Source organism: Pinus tabuliformis, chromosome X, assembly GCF_031772625.1.
Source record: "Pinus tabuliformis cultivar Carrire ecotype Pingquan chromosome X, CPIR1, whole genome shotgun sequence".
Taxonomy (NCBI): Eukaryota; Viridiplantae; Streptophyta; class Pinopsida; order Pinales; family Pinaceae; genus Pinus; species Pinus tabuliformis.
The window spans coordinates 1,244,854,933-1,244,873,268 of NC_142308.1; the positions used below are offsets into that span (position 1 = coordinate 1,244,854,933).

At 35.6% G+C, this 18,336-nt stretch overlaps 2 protein-coding genes across 3 annotated transcripts; both read right to left on the reverse strand.

The window, feature by feature from the left end:
* Positions 1–2,445: 2,445 nt before the first annotated feature.
* Positions 2,446–3,151, reverse strand: LOC149144482 (uncharacterized). The gene is made up of 2 exons (XM_089452172.1): positions 3,123–3,151; positions 2,446–3,016 (listed from the first exon to the last, which is right to left on the reverse strand). Exons 1-2 carry the CDS (start codon positions 3,149–3,151, stop codon positions 2,446–2,448), a joined length of 600 nt encoding a protein of 199 aa, XP_089308298.1.
* Positions 3,152–3,268: 117 nt separating this feature from the next.
* On the reverse strand, positions 3,269–7,643 carry LOC149144483 (uncharacterized). 2 transcript variants are annotated; one of them, XR_016264737.1, is made up of 3 exons: positions 7,371–7,643; positions 4,479–6,814; positions 3,269–4,307 (listed from the first exon to the last, which is right to left on the reverse strand). XR_016264737.1 is itself a non-coding variant. In XM_089449289.1 (3 exons), exons 1-3 carry the CDS (start codon positions 7,506–7,508, stop codon positions 4,253–4,255), a joined length of 315 nt encoding a protein of 104 aa, XP_089305415.1. In that variant the 5' UTR covers positions 7,509–7,643; the 3' UTR covers positions 3,293–4,252. The 2 variants fall into 2 exon arrangements, 1 of the variants encoding a protein (XP_089305415.1); XM_089449289.1 differs by having other exon boundaries at positions 3,293–4,307; positions 4,479–4,600.
* Between the last annotated feature and the right edge of the window lie 10,693 nt (positions 7,644–18,336).

Here is an 18,336-nt window from a genome sequence, read left to right on the forward strand (position 1 = left end):
CAGAATAGTGTCACACACAAGATTGATATATGATCTTCAAAGAAAAGCCTCTTGGAGAATATCATGATATATATTTTGTTTACACAAATTAGGTACAACGTGAGATAATTGTAGAGGTTAAACCACAACAATATGGAATTGAACATTAGGTAGTTAAGCGAATGAAAATGTTGATGTAGGTTACAATCACGTCAAATCCACAAAATTGAGTTCTAATCATGTATAAGTCAAGAAAATGACATTGCTAGAGAAGAACAACCGGAAATTAGTGAACTCATAATGATGTTGAACAGTGTCAAGATGATGGTGAGTATTCTGAAAATTATCAAAGAAACCAAGACCTAAGAAGTCTTTGTCCAAGGCAAGTGCCTGACAGGTATAGTCTTGAGCTTTCTGATTTAGCTATTTTGCCTTATATTTCATGTTTGATGAACCTATAAATGTGAAAGAGGATATTAGCCATGATGAGGCAATTCATTAGAAGAAAGACATAGGGGAAATAATGACTATTGCCCCAAACGAAGTGCTTTATTTGCAAGATTTCCACAAAGACGGGAAAGTTGTTGGTTGTAGCTAGGTGTTTTAAGAAGAAGTATAGAGTTGATGGTTTTGTGGAGAGGTAAAATGCTCAATCAATAGACGTGGTTACTCTCAAGTTGAGACTATAGATAATGATGAGCCCCTCCCCAGTGGCCAAATAAGATTCTATTACATGGTTGTTGGCATTAATCACTAGTATGATTAAGAAATTGAGCAAATGGATGTGAAATCGATATCTTTTCATGGACAACTCATGTAGTAAATCTTAATGTGACAACCAAACAAATTGAACTGAGTGGGAGAGAAGGCTTGGTGTGTAAGTTGGATAAATCATTGTATGGTATATTGTAGTGCGCAAGATAAGTGGTACCACATGTTTGATAGGTATGTGATTGGTCAAGACTTTGTAAGAAGTCAAGTTGATCATTGTGTCTACCACGAATAGGAAGATATTCACTTCATAATTTTGGTCCTATACATTGATCTTACCTTGAGTATTGATTCTAAGGTATTGGGCGGGTATTAGTCAAGGAAGCATGTTCATGAAGGATATAGGTCCATTGCATTATTGTTTGGGTATGGAGGTGATAAGATACCACAAGAATAGAAAGTTATAAATTACTTGATGGAAGTATGTTTAATACATTCTTGAACTCTTTAGGATGCATTGGTGTATCCTAGTTAATACTCCATCTCAAGTGAGGTATTGTTGTCTAATGACATGAGTCCTAAGATTATGCAGGGAGAAGAAAAAATGTGGCAACAATGACATATTTCAATGTGGTTGGAAAGCTCATGCGCTACACCAGACTAAAGTTAGCTCATGCAATGGGAGTTGTGTCTAGGGTTATGACCAATATAAGGAAACAACATTGGACAATTGTCAAGACAATATTGAGATATCTACAAAACACCAAGGATTATGCTATTTTTTGTCATGGGGAGGGAAACAACAAGCTTCAAGTGCACTACTTTGTTGACTCTTAACTTTGGTGATAATGTAGATACCAAAAGTGTCTATATTTTTACCTTGTTGGGAGGTGTTGTGAGCTACGGCAAATGGAAACAAGTGGTTTCTCAATCTAGTGTAAAAGCAACATACATCATCACTATAGAAACTTTTAAGGAAGTGCTTGGTTACAATGTTTTTGTGGAGATATCTGTTTCAAGAAAAGCACATGATCTTATGTGAGACTATGAAAACACTATTTATTTGACAAAAAAATAAGAAATTGCATTCAAGAACAAAGCACATCAAAGTAAAAGTTTACTCCATAAGTGTAGTGAAAGACTCGAGACAATGCAATTGATGCTTTGATCAAGGCTTTGGATGGAATGAAATTTGTTTGATGGAATGGAAAAGTGGGTGTACAACCTTGGTAGGGGTTATTGCCTAGTAATAAATTGTTAGAGTATATTAATTACTCCTCAACATTGATATTTATAAAGATGCATAACACATACTAGTTTTTTTTTCAGCATGAAAAAACTATATATATTGTATTCATTAGGAAAGTTTATACATATAGAATAGCGATAGGTGGTACAAGACGGGAGAAGCAGTAGAAGGTGATTGCCCGTGAAGTGGTTGCAATGCAGTAGAAACATGAGTTAGCGTGAAGTAGTATCAGTGGAAGGTTATCAGTGAAGTACATATCTCGGATTATTGCCGAAAGTATATAACTGTAGAGTAGATGCCACATTCCTGAAGGTTGAAAAAAATGAAAATTGTCCAATATATACAACATGTATACCTGAAATAGTTACTTGTGATCTGTGTATAGAAATCAAAAAGACTTTCAAGACTTGCAAAAATTTGTGTGCGCATACCTTGCCAGTGAGTTAAGCCATTGTATGGGGATTGTGTATAAAAAAAACATACTAGAAATTACCATTTTTTGAGAATCATATACCCAGAAAACGAAAATCCTGGATCTGGAAGCAGTGGCTGTCCGTTCTAATCTGCGCCCTCCATATGCCTTGGGGAGCTGTAAGGCCCATTTTAGATAGTGTATCTGCTTCTTTGTTTTGGTTCCTGTCAATATGAGAAATAGAATAGTCCCTCCTGCTGTTCCACAACACTGCAATCCTGTCCAACCATCCAGCAAGATGAATGTTTTTTATATAGTGCTTTTGCAAAACATGGTCAATGATTATCCTCGAATCTCCATAGATTTTCATATTCGGAATGTTAAGAAAGATACAGAAGGAAAGGAGTCCCGTTAATGCCACCGCTTCAGCTCTATTGTTTGATCCCGAACCTGCATTCCAGTAGATTTCAATGGCCTGATCATTTGTTGTTCTGATGTATACCCCGCATGCACATATCCCTTGTTGGGCAGCACCATCGAAGAAAGCGCATGGTGGGTCCGTGGGCGACAATATCGGGGGATCTCTTCCATTCCTAATTCTCTTTGTTGTAGTCAATAGACTCCTTCCATATGTGTTCCTATTCTTTCCAGCCAATTCGAGGGAGCTGCATAACACATACTAGTTTACAGCATAGTTATATATATGAATGTCTATTATTATAATGTGTAAGTGAAAATAATTATAAATATATTAATGTTATTAAGTAATACAAAACTATCACACCAAAAGTCATGCCCATTAACACTTTTATACATAAACAACAGAGATAGCGAGATAAATAAATAGAATCATTGACATCTTATATTTATTTATTAATTTTTTTTAAGATTAATCAATAATTTAACAAAATGGCCGACTATTAAAACTTTTAGCTGATGATTTGTATTATTTCTCTTTTTCATAGAATTACATATATATTATGAAAAATATTTTTATATTATTATTTATTTTTGCTAAATTGATGCACACTTTTAAGTTTTACTATTTAGCTCTAATTCAAGCTTTTAGAATTTTGGTGTTTGGAATCAATTTGCAGTAATCCCACCCGTGTTGTTCAGTAATTAACACAGCTTATAAAATATTTTCATCTTTCTTCATTTTTGTCTGAATCATTAAGATATCTTGCTGAATTGTTTCCCTCTTCGGTTCACATTTATAATTTTTCCCAAGCGACAGCATTCCTGTTTTCAGCTACCATCCAGGATGGACCTTGGGGTTTAATCTATCATTAAATAATCATAACAAAATTAAAAGAGAAAAGGGCAAATTTTAGCTTATATGAATTAATGCACAAGATTTTATTGTTATATTTACAAAACATTATATTCGTTGCTGCATGTACACATAGCAAAGGGATCTATCCATCATAAACTATCTCAAAATAAACCAATACTCACTCATACTGTATATATACATGCAGCTGAAGGACTCCTAGCTACTTCCACAACTGCTGAACCCATGTCAAAGCTGTGTTTCTGATATGGATTACAGAAACATTTCATAGTCTAAAAGTTTAAGATGAAAATTGACTAAGGTAAAACTTTGGCCCTACAATATGGGCAATGCTGATTAGTATCCAACCACGGAATTAAGCAAGATGAGTGAAACTTATGGCGACATGGAAGATGGATAAGCACCTGATTCAGTTTGAAACATTCTAAGCATACAGCACAATCCTCTGTTTCCGAAGTTGTTGATTTTAACTTCAACCAAGAATTTCCTCCTTTTGTTTCTGGTACATATCTCTCTTTTCTTAGAAGATCAATACATATTTTACTTGTTGCCACAGAAGTTGGCTGGATATCTCTAACAAGCTCCGATGGTTACCTTGCTTCAGCAATCAAACCACCAACATAAACCTGTTCTCTATTATTAACCCGCCTAACATGACTATCCTGCATGTAAATAAAAGATTTTACCAAGATCAATATCCATCTGTTAGGTTATAAGGACAAATTAAACATCAAAACCAAACAACTGATTACCAATCTACAGTCTTAAAGGCTTCTTCAATATAAAACAGCTTCATATACACAGTTCTTGGAGCTGAGAATAATTATACAAACCTCCTATTCGATGTTGATGATGCCCTCAGTCTCTCCTCCAATCGCTCCCGTGCCTCCAGTATAACTTCATTGAGGTTATCATTATCATTCTGGTCTGTCTGGTACAGGGTTATAGGTCTTGTCTGCCATAGGAATAAAATGTTACTCGTCTTGCTATATGTGGATATATACTTGAGAAAAGGATCGATATAGCTTGATCTCTCTGCCTTGACGTTCACTCAATATTGCAAGTTTCTTAACAGTGGAAATGGAAAGATAATTCAATTCCGATAGCCTCTTTTACTTAAAAACCTTGAATTTGAAATATATAATCCATCCCTGGGTTTTAATCCCAATAACATGATATTATATGCTGACAAATACACCAAATGTATACAACATACAAAGAAAATTTCTAGTCTACATGGTATCAGAGGGAGCCACAAAAATTATGAGCTCTCCAGGGTCAAAACCTTTGGTTCCTAATTTCAAAGAATACCAACAGACGTGTCTACAAATGATACCCATGCTTTCAGAAATTTGTGATCAGAGGTGAACAGCCACCCATTAACCTTTAGACCAAACTCCTAGTGATTGTAATGTAAGATAAAGGTGACTCGAAAATTTGTGATCAGGGGTGAACAGCCGCCCATTGACCTTTAGACCAAACTCCTAGTTACTGTAATATAAGATAAAGGTGACCCCTAAAAATCCTAATACTGATCATTTTTCTAAGTTCTACATGAAGATCTCACAATTCTGCCTGAATTTATGCCCTGTGTGCAGAAAATAGAAAAGCAGTTTTGTAAAACTATGTAAGCTAGCAGATTTGTAACTTGTATCAAAGTTGAAAGAGACATCCAATCTCGAAGGTCGAGAAAAACAGAAAAAATAGATGCAAGAAATATATTAAAGGAATCTCAACAAATCGCATTAACAAGAAACTAATAAGAGGGTAACTTAGTTAGTGTCCCAGACAATCAATCAATTGACAGACCATCAGCCATGGCAATGAAGAAAAACAATTCCAATAGAGCCTCTAAAGGAAACCTGGGCTTAGCTAGGGCATGGAGGAGTATTAAGCGATCATGAAGGAAACATAGCAAGGTTCATCTACCAATTCTGAGGCCATAACTCCAATAACCCAGTGGAACTGGCTGCATGGATATGCGGATTTGGCCAAGTTTGGGGTTTAGGCGTAATTCCATTCTTATTAGGTACAATTGTTTTCACCATAGGCAATTTGATTATCATGGTTTATCCGTTTACAACTTTACAGTTTATCTCATATCAATCTCAGTGATGGGGTCACGCCTCAATTCACTCAAAACAGTAAGTATAAGTCTTACACTCTTTCTGTGAAAATTTCTTCAACCCACTCCAATCGCTTCAAAAAATAGATTACTACACTTACAATTTCAACTAACACTTACACTTCAATCCAGTGCTACAGAAGACAACCCAGTGCTACAGAAGAAACCGTGTATACAACCAAAATATACTGCATAAAATACATCTTAAAATCCCAGAACAAGTACCAAGAGGTTGGATCATTAGTTGCCATTGCTCACAAATAGAGAATGAGAAGTCTTTATGAACACCAATACTCTTTGCACACTTACCTAATTAAAAATGTTCCATTCTTTTTCATCATGATTAAGAGCCAGAGATATTTCTAATTTTTCAAGCTTTAAAAACACTATAGGATCAAGAATCAAGACTGAAACTTGTAGGAATCCATCCTTTTTATATATAGACACTGAAAAGAAAGAGAGTAGATTTCCACTCATTTATCGACTGACAACATATATTTGGGAAGTAACATGTTTATAAGAGGGCAATTGGCGTATGAAGCGATATTTGGATAACTAGAAAGTGAGTTGTCTAATTATTTTAGATCTTGGAATTTCTGGTTGGAAAGTGAGTTGTGTAATTATTCTAGATCTTGGAATTTCTGGTTGAAATTTGACAAAATAATTTTTGATTAAATCAGGTTATTTTGTTATTTAAGATTTATTTTTGAATGTCAAAAAACTCTCAAACCCTAAAAAAATAGATATAAAACTAGTAATAAGTTGAGGCACGTATGGGTAGGCCTTGCTAGCTCTTCAAGAGCAGTAAAGGTAAACTAATGGAATTTTAAAATTCATCTCTTACCCGGTGGCTTTGATGAATTTTTTTTGGGAAATGGAGATTCAGAAAGTGTGTCTGTTCACCAAGACTACAATAAGCAAAATTGTGAATAAATATATTGTGGTGACTGAAATTTCACAACAGAGTGTGAAACTCTCAAACCACTATGCGAACATTGATACCCAATAACCATGATGTTACCAGTAAGCAGTGAGCTTCACCACCTGCAAACCAAGATGTCAAAAAATAGTCATCAATGTTATTTGGAAAGTTCAAATAATGGTTGATGAATCTTTCTCAAAGCATCACCAAACCAATTATAATTTTCCTAAATGGAGCTAACCATACAAACACATACCTTGCTGCTAATTTTATGTATACAGACAATATAGGTTCCAGACCTCATCACCACCATTCCCACCATAGACAGTGGTAGAAGCCATTTTTCATGACCAGAGATTATTGTAGAAGCCATTTTTGGTTATAATGAAAGGGTAATCATGTCCCCAAAGAAAATTGAACCACAAAAGTGTTAGGAACAAAGACAATCGTCAAGCCTTTGCTCATTTATCTTCATAAAAAAGCCGGCTCGTTTATTTTAACAAAAAACCCAGTATTTTCAGTCACTGTGGTCTATATACTTGTGTGGATGTCAAATATGTATGAGCTCTGAGTTTCAGTTGTCAAAATCAAATCTGTTACAGAGGTATCTAGCAACCAACTAACCCGGCATAACAAAGCAATTCAGCAAAACCACAGATCAACGAATTGAGACAATACCATTGGATTGCTTGCAGCTCCGCGATCAGCAAAGGGCACGGCACGCCTGGTCTTTCCAGCAGCCCAAGAATTCTGGCTATGATTTGAAGAGACAGCTCCGAGATAAAACCGTCGACGAGGGTGCACTGCTGGCAGCATTCCGGCTACTGGAATTTCAACCAAAACCACTGAAAATTCACCCGAAGTAATGTGGTCGGAATGTCAAGTGTGTATCAGTCCCCTGCCTTCCTACTATCTTCTACTGTTGTTATTTGGCAAATCCTGCGCTTTGCAAATATATCATGTGCTTGGTTTTGATTTGTTTTTATAATGTTTATTTATTTATTTATTTTTAATTAGAAAGTTAGTATATTTTGTAATGCAAATATATTATGTGATTGGTGTGCTTGGTTTTGATTTGTTTTTATAATGTTTTTTATTTATTTTTAATTAGAAAGTAAGTATATTTTGTAAGGAGATTTTTAGAATTTTAATTTAATTATTTATAATTATTTAGTGGACAGGGATTTAAGTTTAGTCAAATAATTTAAATTAAAAATTGAGATTTATTTTCAATAAAATAGTTATTTTTAATTTACTTTTTTAAATAGTGAAATGATATTTTAATCTCCACTCAATTAAAAATAGTGTATGGGACCAACGTTCAAAATTGAACTCTTCCTAGCCCTTGGCTAAAAGAAAATTACACTTCGAAAAAAATTTAAAATATCAAAATCACTCGTCAATTACAAAAGTTAGATTAAATTTTTTAACTTCAAAAGAAGGGAAATATTTTTAATAACTTGTCAATACTTTTTTAGGTTTAGGATAATTTCGAGTCTATACTAGCCCATAAATCACTCTAACTAGTGATAGTTTTGTAGAAGAGACAAGTCAAAGTCCAAATGACCTCATACAATTTAATAGTTATGTCATTATTTGAGGACATTTCCTTCAGGCCCCCAACTTACACCAACATGATGCAACTTGCAAAAATAAGACATGCAACAGTCATGGTACTATTATACCTAGCACAAGGCGACAAAGCACATTCAATAACCATTCAACAACTATGCGCGTGCTCTCGCTCCTCTGTAATTACCCTCAAGTGCGCTTTCCCTGCATCCAATTTTTCCATTTTCATTTGAATTGGAACCCATCATCCACAGAAGGAAATTTATCATTCGACACTAAACTATAAGGTATTTTTCATTATCCTCCTCATTTCTTCATTAAAATTTGGTTTTTCATTCTGTGGATTCTTTAATGCAACACTCCTTGAAGTAATGACAGTCTTTGTGGTCACACAATGTATCTTGGGCACTATAGAATCCACACCCCAGGAAATCAACGTTGTGGCTAGATACCCTGAATGCAACTGCTTGCCATCCTTTCATTCCACGCATGGGTGGTCGAGTTGTTTTCTACATTGTTAATGGTGCAAATTTTTATTTTCATAATTATATGAAACTACCAACTATGAAAATAATATCTAGCATATATCGAGGGTATTGGATTCCACAACTATAACACTCTCATTCAAACTCTTGCTTATTTTGCTTCGTTTCTTAAATCCATATAGATTTCTTGTCCAAGTACCATTTTTCATGAAGTGTTTATTCTCTATCATAAAGCTACAAGTTTCCTTGAATGTTACAAAACATAATTCGACAAATCAATGAATAACCTATCAAGAAATCTATAGTCAAATCCTATGGCATCTTGCTAAGGTTGAATTTTTTCTATCTCGATCTTGCTAAGGTATTTTTAATTTATGTATTTACTTATTCTATTTTTTTATTTAATAGTATAAATATTGAAAAATGTCTCCTATTGGTCGTCCTAAGAAGGATAAAATACAATTGTCAATTGTTGAATCATTTGTTCTTACGCAACGTTATAATCAACCATGTAATATTCAAAATGAAGTTGATGCTCATCTACATGAATATGATGAACCAAATTGTCTAGAGCTTATTGAAATAGAAAAACCATCAAAGAAAAACAAAATAATATTCAAATCTAAATGGAATACAAGGTTTCCATGGGCTTATGTTTTAAAGCATCTAATGGTAATGAAAGGATAAAATGTTCTTGACGTGTTAAATTTAAAAGTGAGACTCCATTTTCAAAAGAGGGAACTTCCACTCTTCAAGTTATTGGTATAAGTGGCCATGCAAAATCAAAAGCTCAATTTTTGTTTTACAACTTTTGGAGGGAAAAAGCAATTGAAACAATATTCCAATCACTAAACATGTAGAACTAATGGTAAATGTTGGGAAGGAGAAAATTATATCAATGATTGAAAACATGTATTTTGTCGCTATACATGATTTATCTTTAGAAATGTATAAGTCAATATGTGACTTGAATTGTTATAAATGCACTCCATGCATGCTTCTAACATATGAATTTTCTACATACCCAAATACCACACCAAGAAAATATTTTCTTCAAGTTGCTAAAGAGGTGTATTGGAACAATCTAAAAGAGAAGATTTTACATAGATAATTTTACTCAATTTTAGTTGATGAAAGCACTCATCAAATTATGGAACACCAATTGATTGTTTATATTCAATATTTGATGAATGGAGGAAGAGGTCAATGTTTAACAAAGTTTATATGTTTACTTCAAATAAAGGATGTAATAGCTCAATGTATGTATGATCTAGTGAGAACTCGTTTAGCATAAATGGATTTATATTTGATTAAGTTTGTTGGTTTTGGTTCAGATGGTGCATCTTCCATGAGGGATATTCATGAAGGTTTATCTCCTAAGCTTCGTATGCTCCTGATTTATTAGTTATTCATTGCATAGCTCACATGGAAGCATTGACAATCAATAAGGCTTCATCTCATTTTCTAGAGTTGCAATATATTAACAAATTCGAAACAAAGTTTATTCATGGCTTGGAAAATCAACTAAAGGACATGGAAAATTGAGAGAGCTAATGTATACATTTCAAATCACTAAGCTAGTGGTCTTACAAATTCATCAAATTGGGCGGCTCTCAAGAGGAAAGGTCATGGAAAGACTTGTTAAACTCATGCATTATTTGTCAGGATTGGGAGTTAGGGGAGAAACACATGTATGAGTTGGAAAAAATATTTCAAGTGCAAATTTGCATCCATATACTTGCAGACATGCTCGTTGAATTAAATAAGTTGAATCGAAAGTTTGAAGAGTATCATGTTGACATTGCATATATCGACACTACTTTAGATGTTTCTATTAGCATGCTTTGTAAACGATTTTTGGAAAGCATTTTTAGTGTAGACGCAGTGCATATATCTTATTTTTAGTTAAAGCATAAAGAGGAACCCTTGAATTTGTACATAGCACAGGTATGGTACATTTACATCCATTGAGGTTCAAAAGTTTTCCAAAGATGAAAATATTCGGGGCTACTATATGATTGTATTCTTTTGGGAAAATGTTTTATTGTAAAGGTGATTAAATCTTTAGATATGAGATTCATAGATTTACATGTATTTAATGTGGCTAACTTTTCCACTTCTCAACATCATTATGAAAAAGTGAATGATATAGACTCTCCAATAAAAAAATAGTTGAAATGTCTAAGTGAAAAAATTTAGCGTTGGGGAATCATCTATTGTGGATACTGCTAGATGTTTGGGTGAAATGGATGAATTTATTTGTGCTATTTGTAAATCATACCATAAAAAGCATATGTATGGCATGAGGGGAATCATCTATTGTGGATACTGCTAGATGTTTGGGTGAAATGAATGAATTGATTTGTGCTATTTGTAAATCATAACATAAAAAGCATATGTATGGCATGAGACCTACGTGGAGATGAACATGAATGGTTTGAAGACTTTCCATATTTGATGCAATTATGGCAAACTATTCTTGTTATCCCAACAACCACATCAGTGTGTGAAAGAGGCTTTTGAAAATTAAACAGGATAAAAAATGATGATAGATAAAGACTTGCATTGGAGACACTAGATATGTTAATGTTTCTATCTCTAACTGCACATCATGCTCTAAATGACGCAGATTGGAATGCTACTTATGATGTATGGAAATAAATGAAAACTAGAAACCCATTTCATTGGGAGAATATATTTATATTTTTAATTATGTAAGTCCAAGTACTTTTGCAGATCATCGTATGAATAGAAGAAACATATGTTTACCTTTTTTAATGGAATTTGAGAATTTTTTTGTTTATTTACTATTTATATTGAGGTTTTATAGTGTTTTATTGAAGCTACTCTTTAAATTTTAAAGATTTTAAAGATTCAGAATGGCACTATTTCATTATGGAATTTTTTTGAGGGGTTTATTTAATATATACTTTTCAGAAGAAGTGATTTTTTTTTTATAACCTTTCATCCTTGAAAGGTTAGATGAAATATGCCCTTCCAAATAAAATTAGGAGCAGACCTTCAAATTTTATCACTGTATGGGACCATTAGTGTCATTGCTTTTCACCTTTTGCAATTCAATCATTTTCTTATTCAAATTGATAATGAGCTGGTCTAAGCTTCTAACAATTCTATGGTTAAAAAGACAATGCCAAGAAATGCATCCTAACATATTCCTATAACTATCTCTGATGTCTCTGAAAGCATCACATTCTAAAATGAAATGTTTTTCGATTCCTCTGTGTCAAATGAAAATGTACACACTTGTTATTCCCAAGCTTTTAGTTATTTTCCACATCTAGTTTCCCAAGTAATATGATTGATTATTAAAAAAATGTTGAATAAACATGTGTCATATGAAATGAGTTATGCCTTTTTAGGCATGTGGTATTGATAAACCATGATATTGACATATGGTTTTGCAACAAAGCCTATTTTGTTAGGATATTCCGACACATAGGAAATAGTTAAGTACAACTTGGTCTAGTATAGAGTTAGGTAAAGTGTGTTTCTTTACCGTTGTACATTTTATAACTTATAATCCGACAGTCACGATATGTAGTGATTCGACGATTCATTCTCTCCTCGGTATTACCGACACTTGATCCGTGGCTTGACACCCGATTGGTCCATGATTTCTATTTAAAGCGCATGGAGGGTCATTTGTAGGGTAATCCGTGCATGAGAGAATCATATGTAAATTTTCATTCTTTTATTAATAAATTTCCTGAAGTGGCCGCGTTGGCTCACGATGTGGACTGTTTCCCTCTTTGAGGGTTTTAACCACGTTAAAAATACTGGTGTATTGATCTGCGATTTGGTTGTGAGCGGTGTCCTTTGGTGTTATGTCTGAGGAACTTACCCTGTAAATTCCTACATGGTATCAGAGCTATTTGAGGGCCGCATCCGTTGGTGATCCAAATCTGAAGCCGGTAGAACTGCATCCGACTGTCGTTTCCTAGATCTACTGTTTCTGACTGCTTTCGGGCCGAGAGGACTGCTCTGTTGTGTTGGGGGCATCTGTTCCAGTGAGGAACCCCTTTCGTTTCAGGAGAAAAGGTTTCCGGTAGCCCTAGTTGCGTCATTTTTAAGATCTGGAGGTATACAGTGTTTATTTGCAGTTTACAGTTATTTTCTCTCTGTTTATTTCGGTTTCGGTTTATTTAGCATTTTTTACTACCGGATCTATATCTTTCATTTCTGCGTATGCTCTTTACCCTGCGACTCTGTGCGATCTGGGCAAATCAGAAACAGAAAGGAAGGATTTTTCTCATGCGTATGCTCTTTTCCCTGCGCCTTAGTGTGATCTTGGAAAATCAGAAACATTGAGAAAAATATTTAGTTTTTCGGCTAAAACTAACTTCGAGCCTTAAGGTTCATTTTCTTTGCATTTCCGTGTTGGGTTTTGTGTTTTTTGTTTTGTAGGGAAAAAGAGCTTTCTCAAAGCAAGCACGCAACCCAAAGCACCCCCCCCCCCTCTCTCTCTCCCTCTCTCTCTCTCTCAAATTTTTTGTATAGCTCAATTGGTTCAAAGCTATTTTAAGAGAGTAGAGGTCTTGGGTTCAAGTCTCCATTTTGTGGGGGCGGACTTTTTCATTTCCGCACATTCCCGCACTTCGTCGGCAACTTCATCAACTTTTTTTCAAAAAGCCATAACTTCTTCATCCGGAAGCCGTTTTCAGAGCCGTTTTTTTTAAACCAGCCTAATTTTTCAAGATCTATCCATTGGAACACTTAGTTTCAGCATCTTTAGCTTCAGTTTCCATTGAAATGGAAATTCAATACCAAGTTACCCTTGATAGCACCAACTACTTCCAATGGTTGGCCTACATTGAGGATTTACTTAGAAGTAAAGGTCTCTACATAATAGCCTCAGGCCAAGAAAAGAAACCGAAGGATGAAGATAAGGCTGCTAAATGGGAAAATAGGCAAGATCAAGCACGTGGATTGATAGGGATGTCTATTTCTCCAGATCTTAGATTCCATATTGCAGAACTTGATACTCCTGATGAAGCAATGAAACAAATCAATAAAGTTTTTGGGATTAAAAATGAACTTAGAGCCCATCAACTTGAAAATGAGTTGCTTACATTGGACCCTAATAATTTTTCTTGCATTGAAGATTTCTTGTCCAAGTTCAAGACCCTTAGATATCTCTTGGAAGGTGTTAAAGTTAAGAAAGAAGATAGTAACCTTATCTATTCCATTCTTACTAAGTTGGGACCAGCCTACTCTGTGTTTGTTTCCACCTTCCATTCTACAAGAAAAGCCTTCATTTCTCAAGGAACAGACTACAAGTCCCCTTCCTTTGACTCTTTTTGTGATTCTTTAATAAGAGAACAAGAAAAACTCTTACACCTTGGTCTTCTTAATCTTGGAAACTCTTCCAAGAAAGCGTTAGCCGCCCAACAGCAACCAAATTCAAATAATCCTAAGAAGTCATATCCTAAAAAGAATGGTCCTAAACCAAACAAGGGTCCTAAGCAATCTCAGCCTCAAAATGAAAAATCATTTCAACAAAATGATAAGACAAATAAAAACAAATGAAAGAAGATTGATAGACATTGCAACTTTTGTAATCGAGATGGCCACTTAGAATCCAAATGCTTTAAGAAGATGGAAGCCTTGGAAGCAGCGATGAAGAAACATAACATCCATTTGGAGCATTCTTCACCTTCAACTTCATCTTCAGGAATGGCACTTTTTGCATGTGGTTGTCAATCATCTTGGTCTGGTTATGCATTAAATGTATCTTCTTCTTCTCATTCTCATGAGTGGCTCATTGATTTTGGAGCTTCTTATCACATGGCCAAAAACAAAGCCATGTTTTCTTCTTTAAATGATTGTAACACCAAAAATATATATGTTGGTGATGATAGATCTCTTAGTGTTGTAGGGACTGGAACTGTTCATCTAGACAATGGGCAGTTTAATGATGTATTATGTGTTCCAACCTTATCCTGAAACCTTCTATCTGTATATCAGATAACTCATTCAGGTGAAGGTAAAATCGTTGAATTTTCACCTCATGATGTTGTAATCAAGGACTTAAGAGATCCTACAACGATTTTGGCTACTGGCATTGCTGATGATTCTACAAGGTTGTATAAGTTTCACAACTTTGGGTCATCAAAACTTCCCTCAGTATTTGTTGCTCATAACGATGAAGTGAGCAAACTTTGGCATGAGCGATTTGGTCACTTAAACTATCGCTCCCTTCAGCATCTATGTAAAGAAAATATGGTGACAGGTCTTCCTATGGTATCTTACAGAGATGGTGTTTGTTCCGGATGTGTACTCGGAAAACATCATCGGGACAGTTTTGAAAAACGTGCCTCTTGGCACGCCTCAGTCCCTTTACAGCTTGTGCATAGTGATTTATGTGGTCCTCTTCCTGTTGTTTAATTCTCTGGCTGCAAGTATTTCTTAACTTTCATTGATGATTTCTCCAGACGCACTTGGGTATACTTCTTAAAACTCAAGAATGAAGTATTTAACACATTTTTGGCCTTCAAAGCCTTTGTTGAAAAACAATCTGGACATCAAATTCTTAAGCTAAGATCTAATAATGGCGGAGAATATGTTAAAAACACATTCATCAACTTTTGCACTGAAAATGGAATTCAAATGCAACATAATGTTCCATATAATCCACAACAAAATGGTGTAGCTGAAAGGAAGAATCACACCTTAAAGGAAATGGCTAATTGTATGTTACAATCTAAAGGACTTGGTCTTAGTTTTTGGGCAGAAGCAATTAACTGTGCAAATTACATAATAAATCGCACTCCTACTAAGGCTTTAAATAATATCACTCCAGAAGAAGCATGGAGCTCAATCAAACTAGATGTTAGTCACTTTCGTGTTTTTGGAAGTGAAGCGTGGGCCCATATTCCAGATGAAAAGCATAAAGCTTTAGAACCTAAGAGTGAAAAGTGTACTTTTGTTGGATATTCTGAAGATGTCAAAGGCTATAGACTTATTCCATTTAAGTCCAAAAATGTTATCATTAGAAGAGATGTAAAATTTGATGAAAATATATCGGCCTGCAAGCCTAGTCCGGCGGATGTGCCACCTCTCCCTATCTCTTCTACTTTTGAAAACATTTCTTCTTCAGATGATGATAGTGAGGATGACAATCCTCCCCCATCTTCTCAGGATCCTCCTTCAGCTCCTCAGCTTCCAAAATGGGCCTGTGCTACTCGGGATGTAGCAGGTGATCTTGCCGGTGATCCTACAGATCAACGATGTACACGTTCTCAATTTGAGAGAGCCTCTTCTTTGCTGGCTCAAGCTCCAGTAAATTATGATCCTGACACCTTTGCAGAAACTTCAGGCCATCCAGATTGGGAAGCAGCTATGAATGAAGAATATCATTCATTGTTGGCAAATGATACATGGGATCTTGTTCCTCTACCAAAGGGACGAAAACTTGTTAGATGCAAATGGGTTTACAGAACCAAGTATGGACCAGATGGGAAAGTTGATAAAAATAAAGCTCGTCTTGTTGCTAAAGGTTTTTCACAGGTTGAAGGCATTGACTGCACTGAAACCTTCTCCCCTGTTGCCAAAATGAACTCTATCCGCCTTGTTCTTTCCCTTGCTGCCTCGTTCAAATTTGAAGTCCATCAGATGGATGTTAAATCTGCCTTCTTGCATGGGGACTTGCATGAAGAAATCTACATGGAAAAACCCATTGGCTTCATAAAAACAGACTCCAGCCTTGTATGTCGGCTTAAGAAATCCCTTTATGGTCTCAAGCAAGCTCCTCGAGCTTGGTATGCCAAAATGGATAGCTTTCTTTTAGAATCTGGCTTTTCTAGGTGTCATTCTGACAATACTGTCTACACCAAGCAAGTGGGCAAGGCTCTTATCATTCTTGTTCTTTATGTTGATGATCTTATCCTTACCAGTAGTGATCCCAACCTTATAAACCATGTGAAGTCTAGCCTTAAAAGGAAGTTTGAAATGACAGACTTAGGACACTTACATTATTTTCTCGGTCTTCAAGTCTTGCAATCCAAGGAAGGTATTTCCCTTTCTCAGTCCAAGTATGCCTGTGATATTCTACGCCACTTTCACATGGAAGACTGTAAGCCAGCCCCTTCTCCCTTTTAGTCTGGAGTCAAACTTTCAGTCACTTGTACTTCTCCTGAAGTTGATGCTACCTTATACCGTCAACTTGTAGGAAAATTTTTGTATCTAACCCATACTCTTCCTGACCTTTCCTTTGTTGTTGGCCTTGTTGCTCGGTTTATGCAAAACCCACGTGAAAGTCATTGGAAAGCAGCTAAAAGAATACTTCGTTATGTTCGAGGTACAGTTCAGTTTGGGATTCATTATAGTGCCGAAGCAGCTCCTCTATTGGTTGGTTTCACTGATGCTGATTGGGTTGGTGACCCTGATGATCGGAAGTCTACTTCCGGTTATGTGTTCACTCTTGGTTCAGGACCTATTACATGGGCTTGCAAGAAACAAGTTGCCATTTCTCTTTCATCAGCAGAAGCAGAGTATCGTGGTGCCATAGAAGCTAGTAAGGAAGCCTTGTGGCTTCATCAGATCTTGTCAGAGTTTGGCTTTCAGCAGCAACATCCGACTACACTTTGGTGTGATAATCAAAGTGCCATTCAACTATGCAAAGATCCAGTCCAACATCAGCGCAGCAAACACATTGAACTGCACATGCACTTCATCAGAAAGCTCATTCATGACCATGTTCTTGAAGTGCAATATTGTTCAACAGATGATCAAGTTGCAGACATCTTCACAAAGGCTCTCACAGAGGCGAAGTTCACTAAACTTCGATTTATGGTTGGAGTTCAGGAAGTTGTCACTAAGTGGGGATAGGCTCTAGTGCCTCGTTCCTTCTCCTATTGTGTCATATTTGTAAATCCTTCAATCCTATCCCAAGTTGTTCTTAAGGGGGGATGTTAGGATATTCCGACACATAGGAAATAGTTAAGTACAACTTGGTCTAGTATAGAGTTAGGTAAAGTGTGTTTCTTTACCGTTGTACATTTTGTAACTTACAATCCGACGGTCACGATATGTAGTGATCCGACGGTTCATTCTCCCCTCGGTATTACCGACACTTGATCCGTGGCTTGACACCCGATTGGTCCATGATTTTTATTTAAAGCGCATGGAGGGTCATTTGTAGGGTAATCCGTTCATGAGAGAAGCATATGTAAATTTTCATTCTTTTATTAATAAATTGCCTGAAGTGGCCTCGTTGGTTCAGGCCGTGGACTGTTTCCCTCTTTGAGAGTTTTAACCACGTCAAAAATATTGGTGTATTGATCTGCGATCTGGTTGTGAGCAGTGTCCTTTGATGTTCTGTCTGACGAGCTTACCCTGTAAATTCCTACATATTTACATATTAAAAATCTCCATTGTAAGGTGGGGATAAATGTTTATAGTTAAAGATTTTGATGCAAGTGCTTTTAAAGGGGTAGTCTAACTTATAGATGAAATTTTTGGTTAATTTTAATAAAATCCGATAGAGATTTTTAAAAACTTGAATTCAAATTGTTTAATCTGCATAATTCAAGTGCCCCAAGTTTTTCAGCACGGTGAATTCATTTATG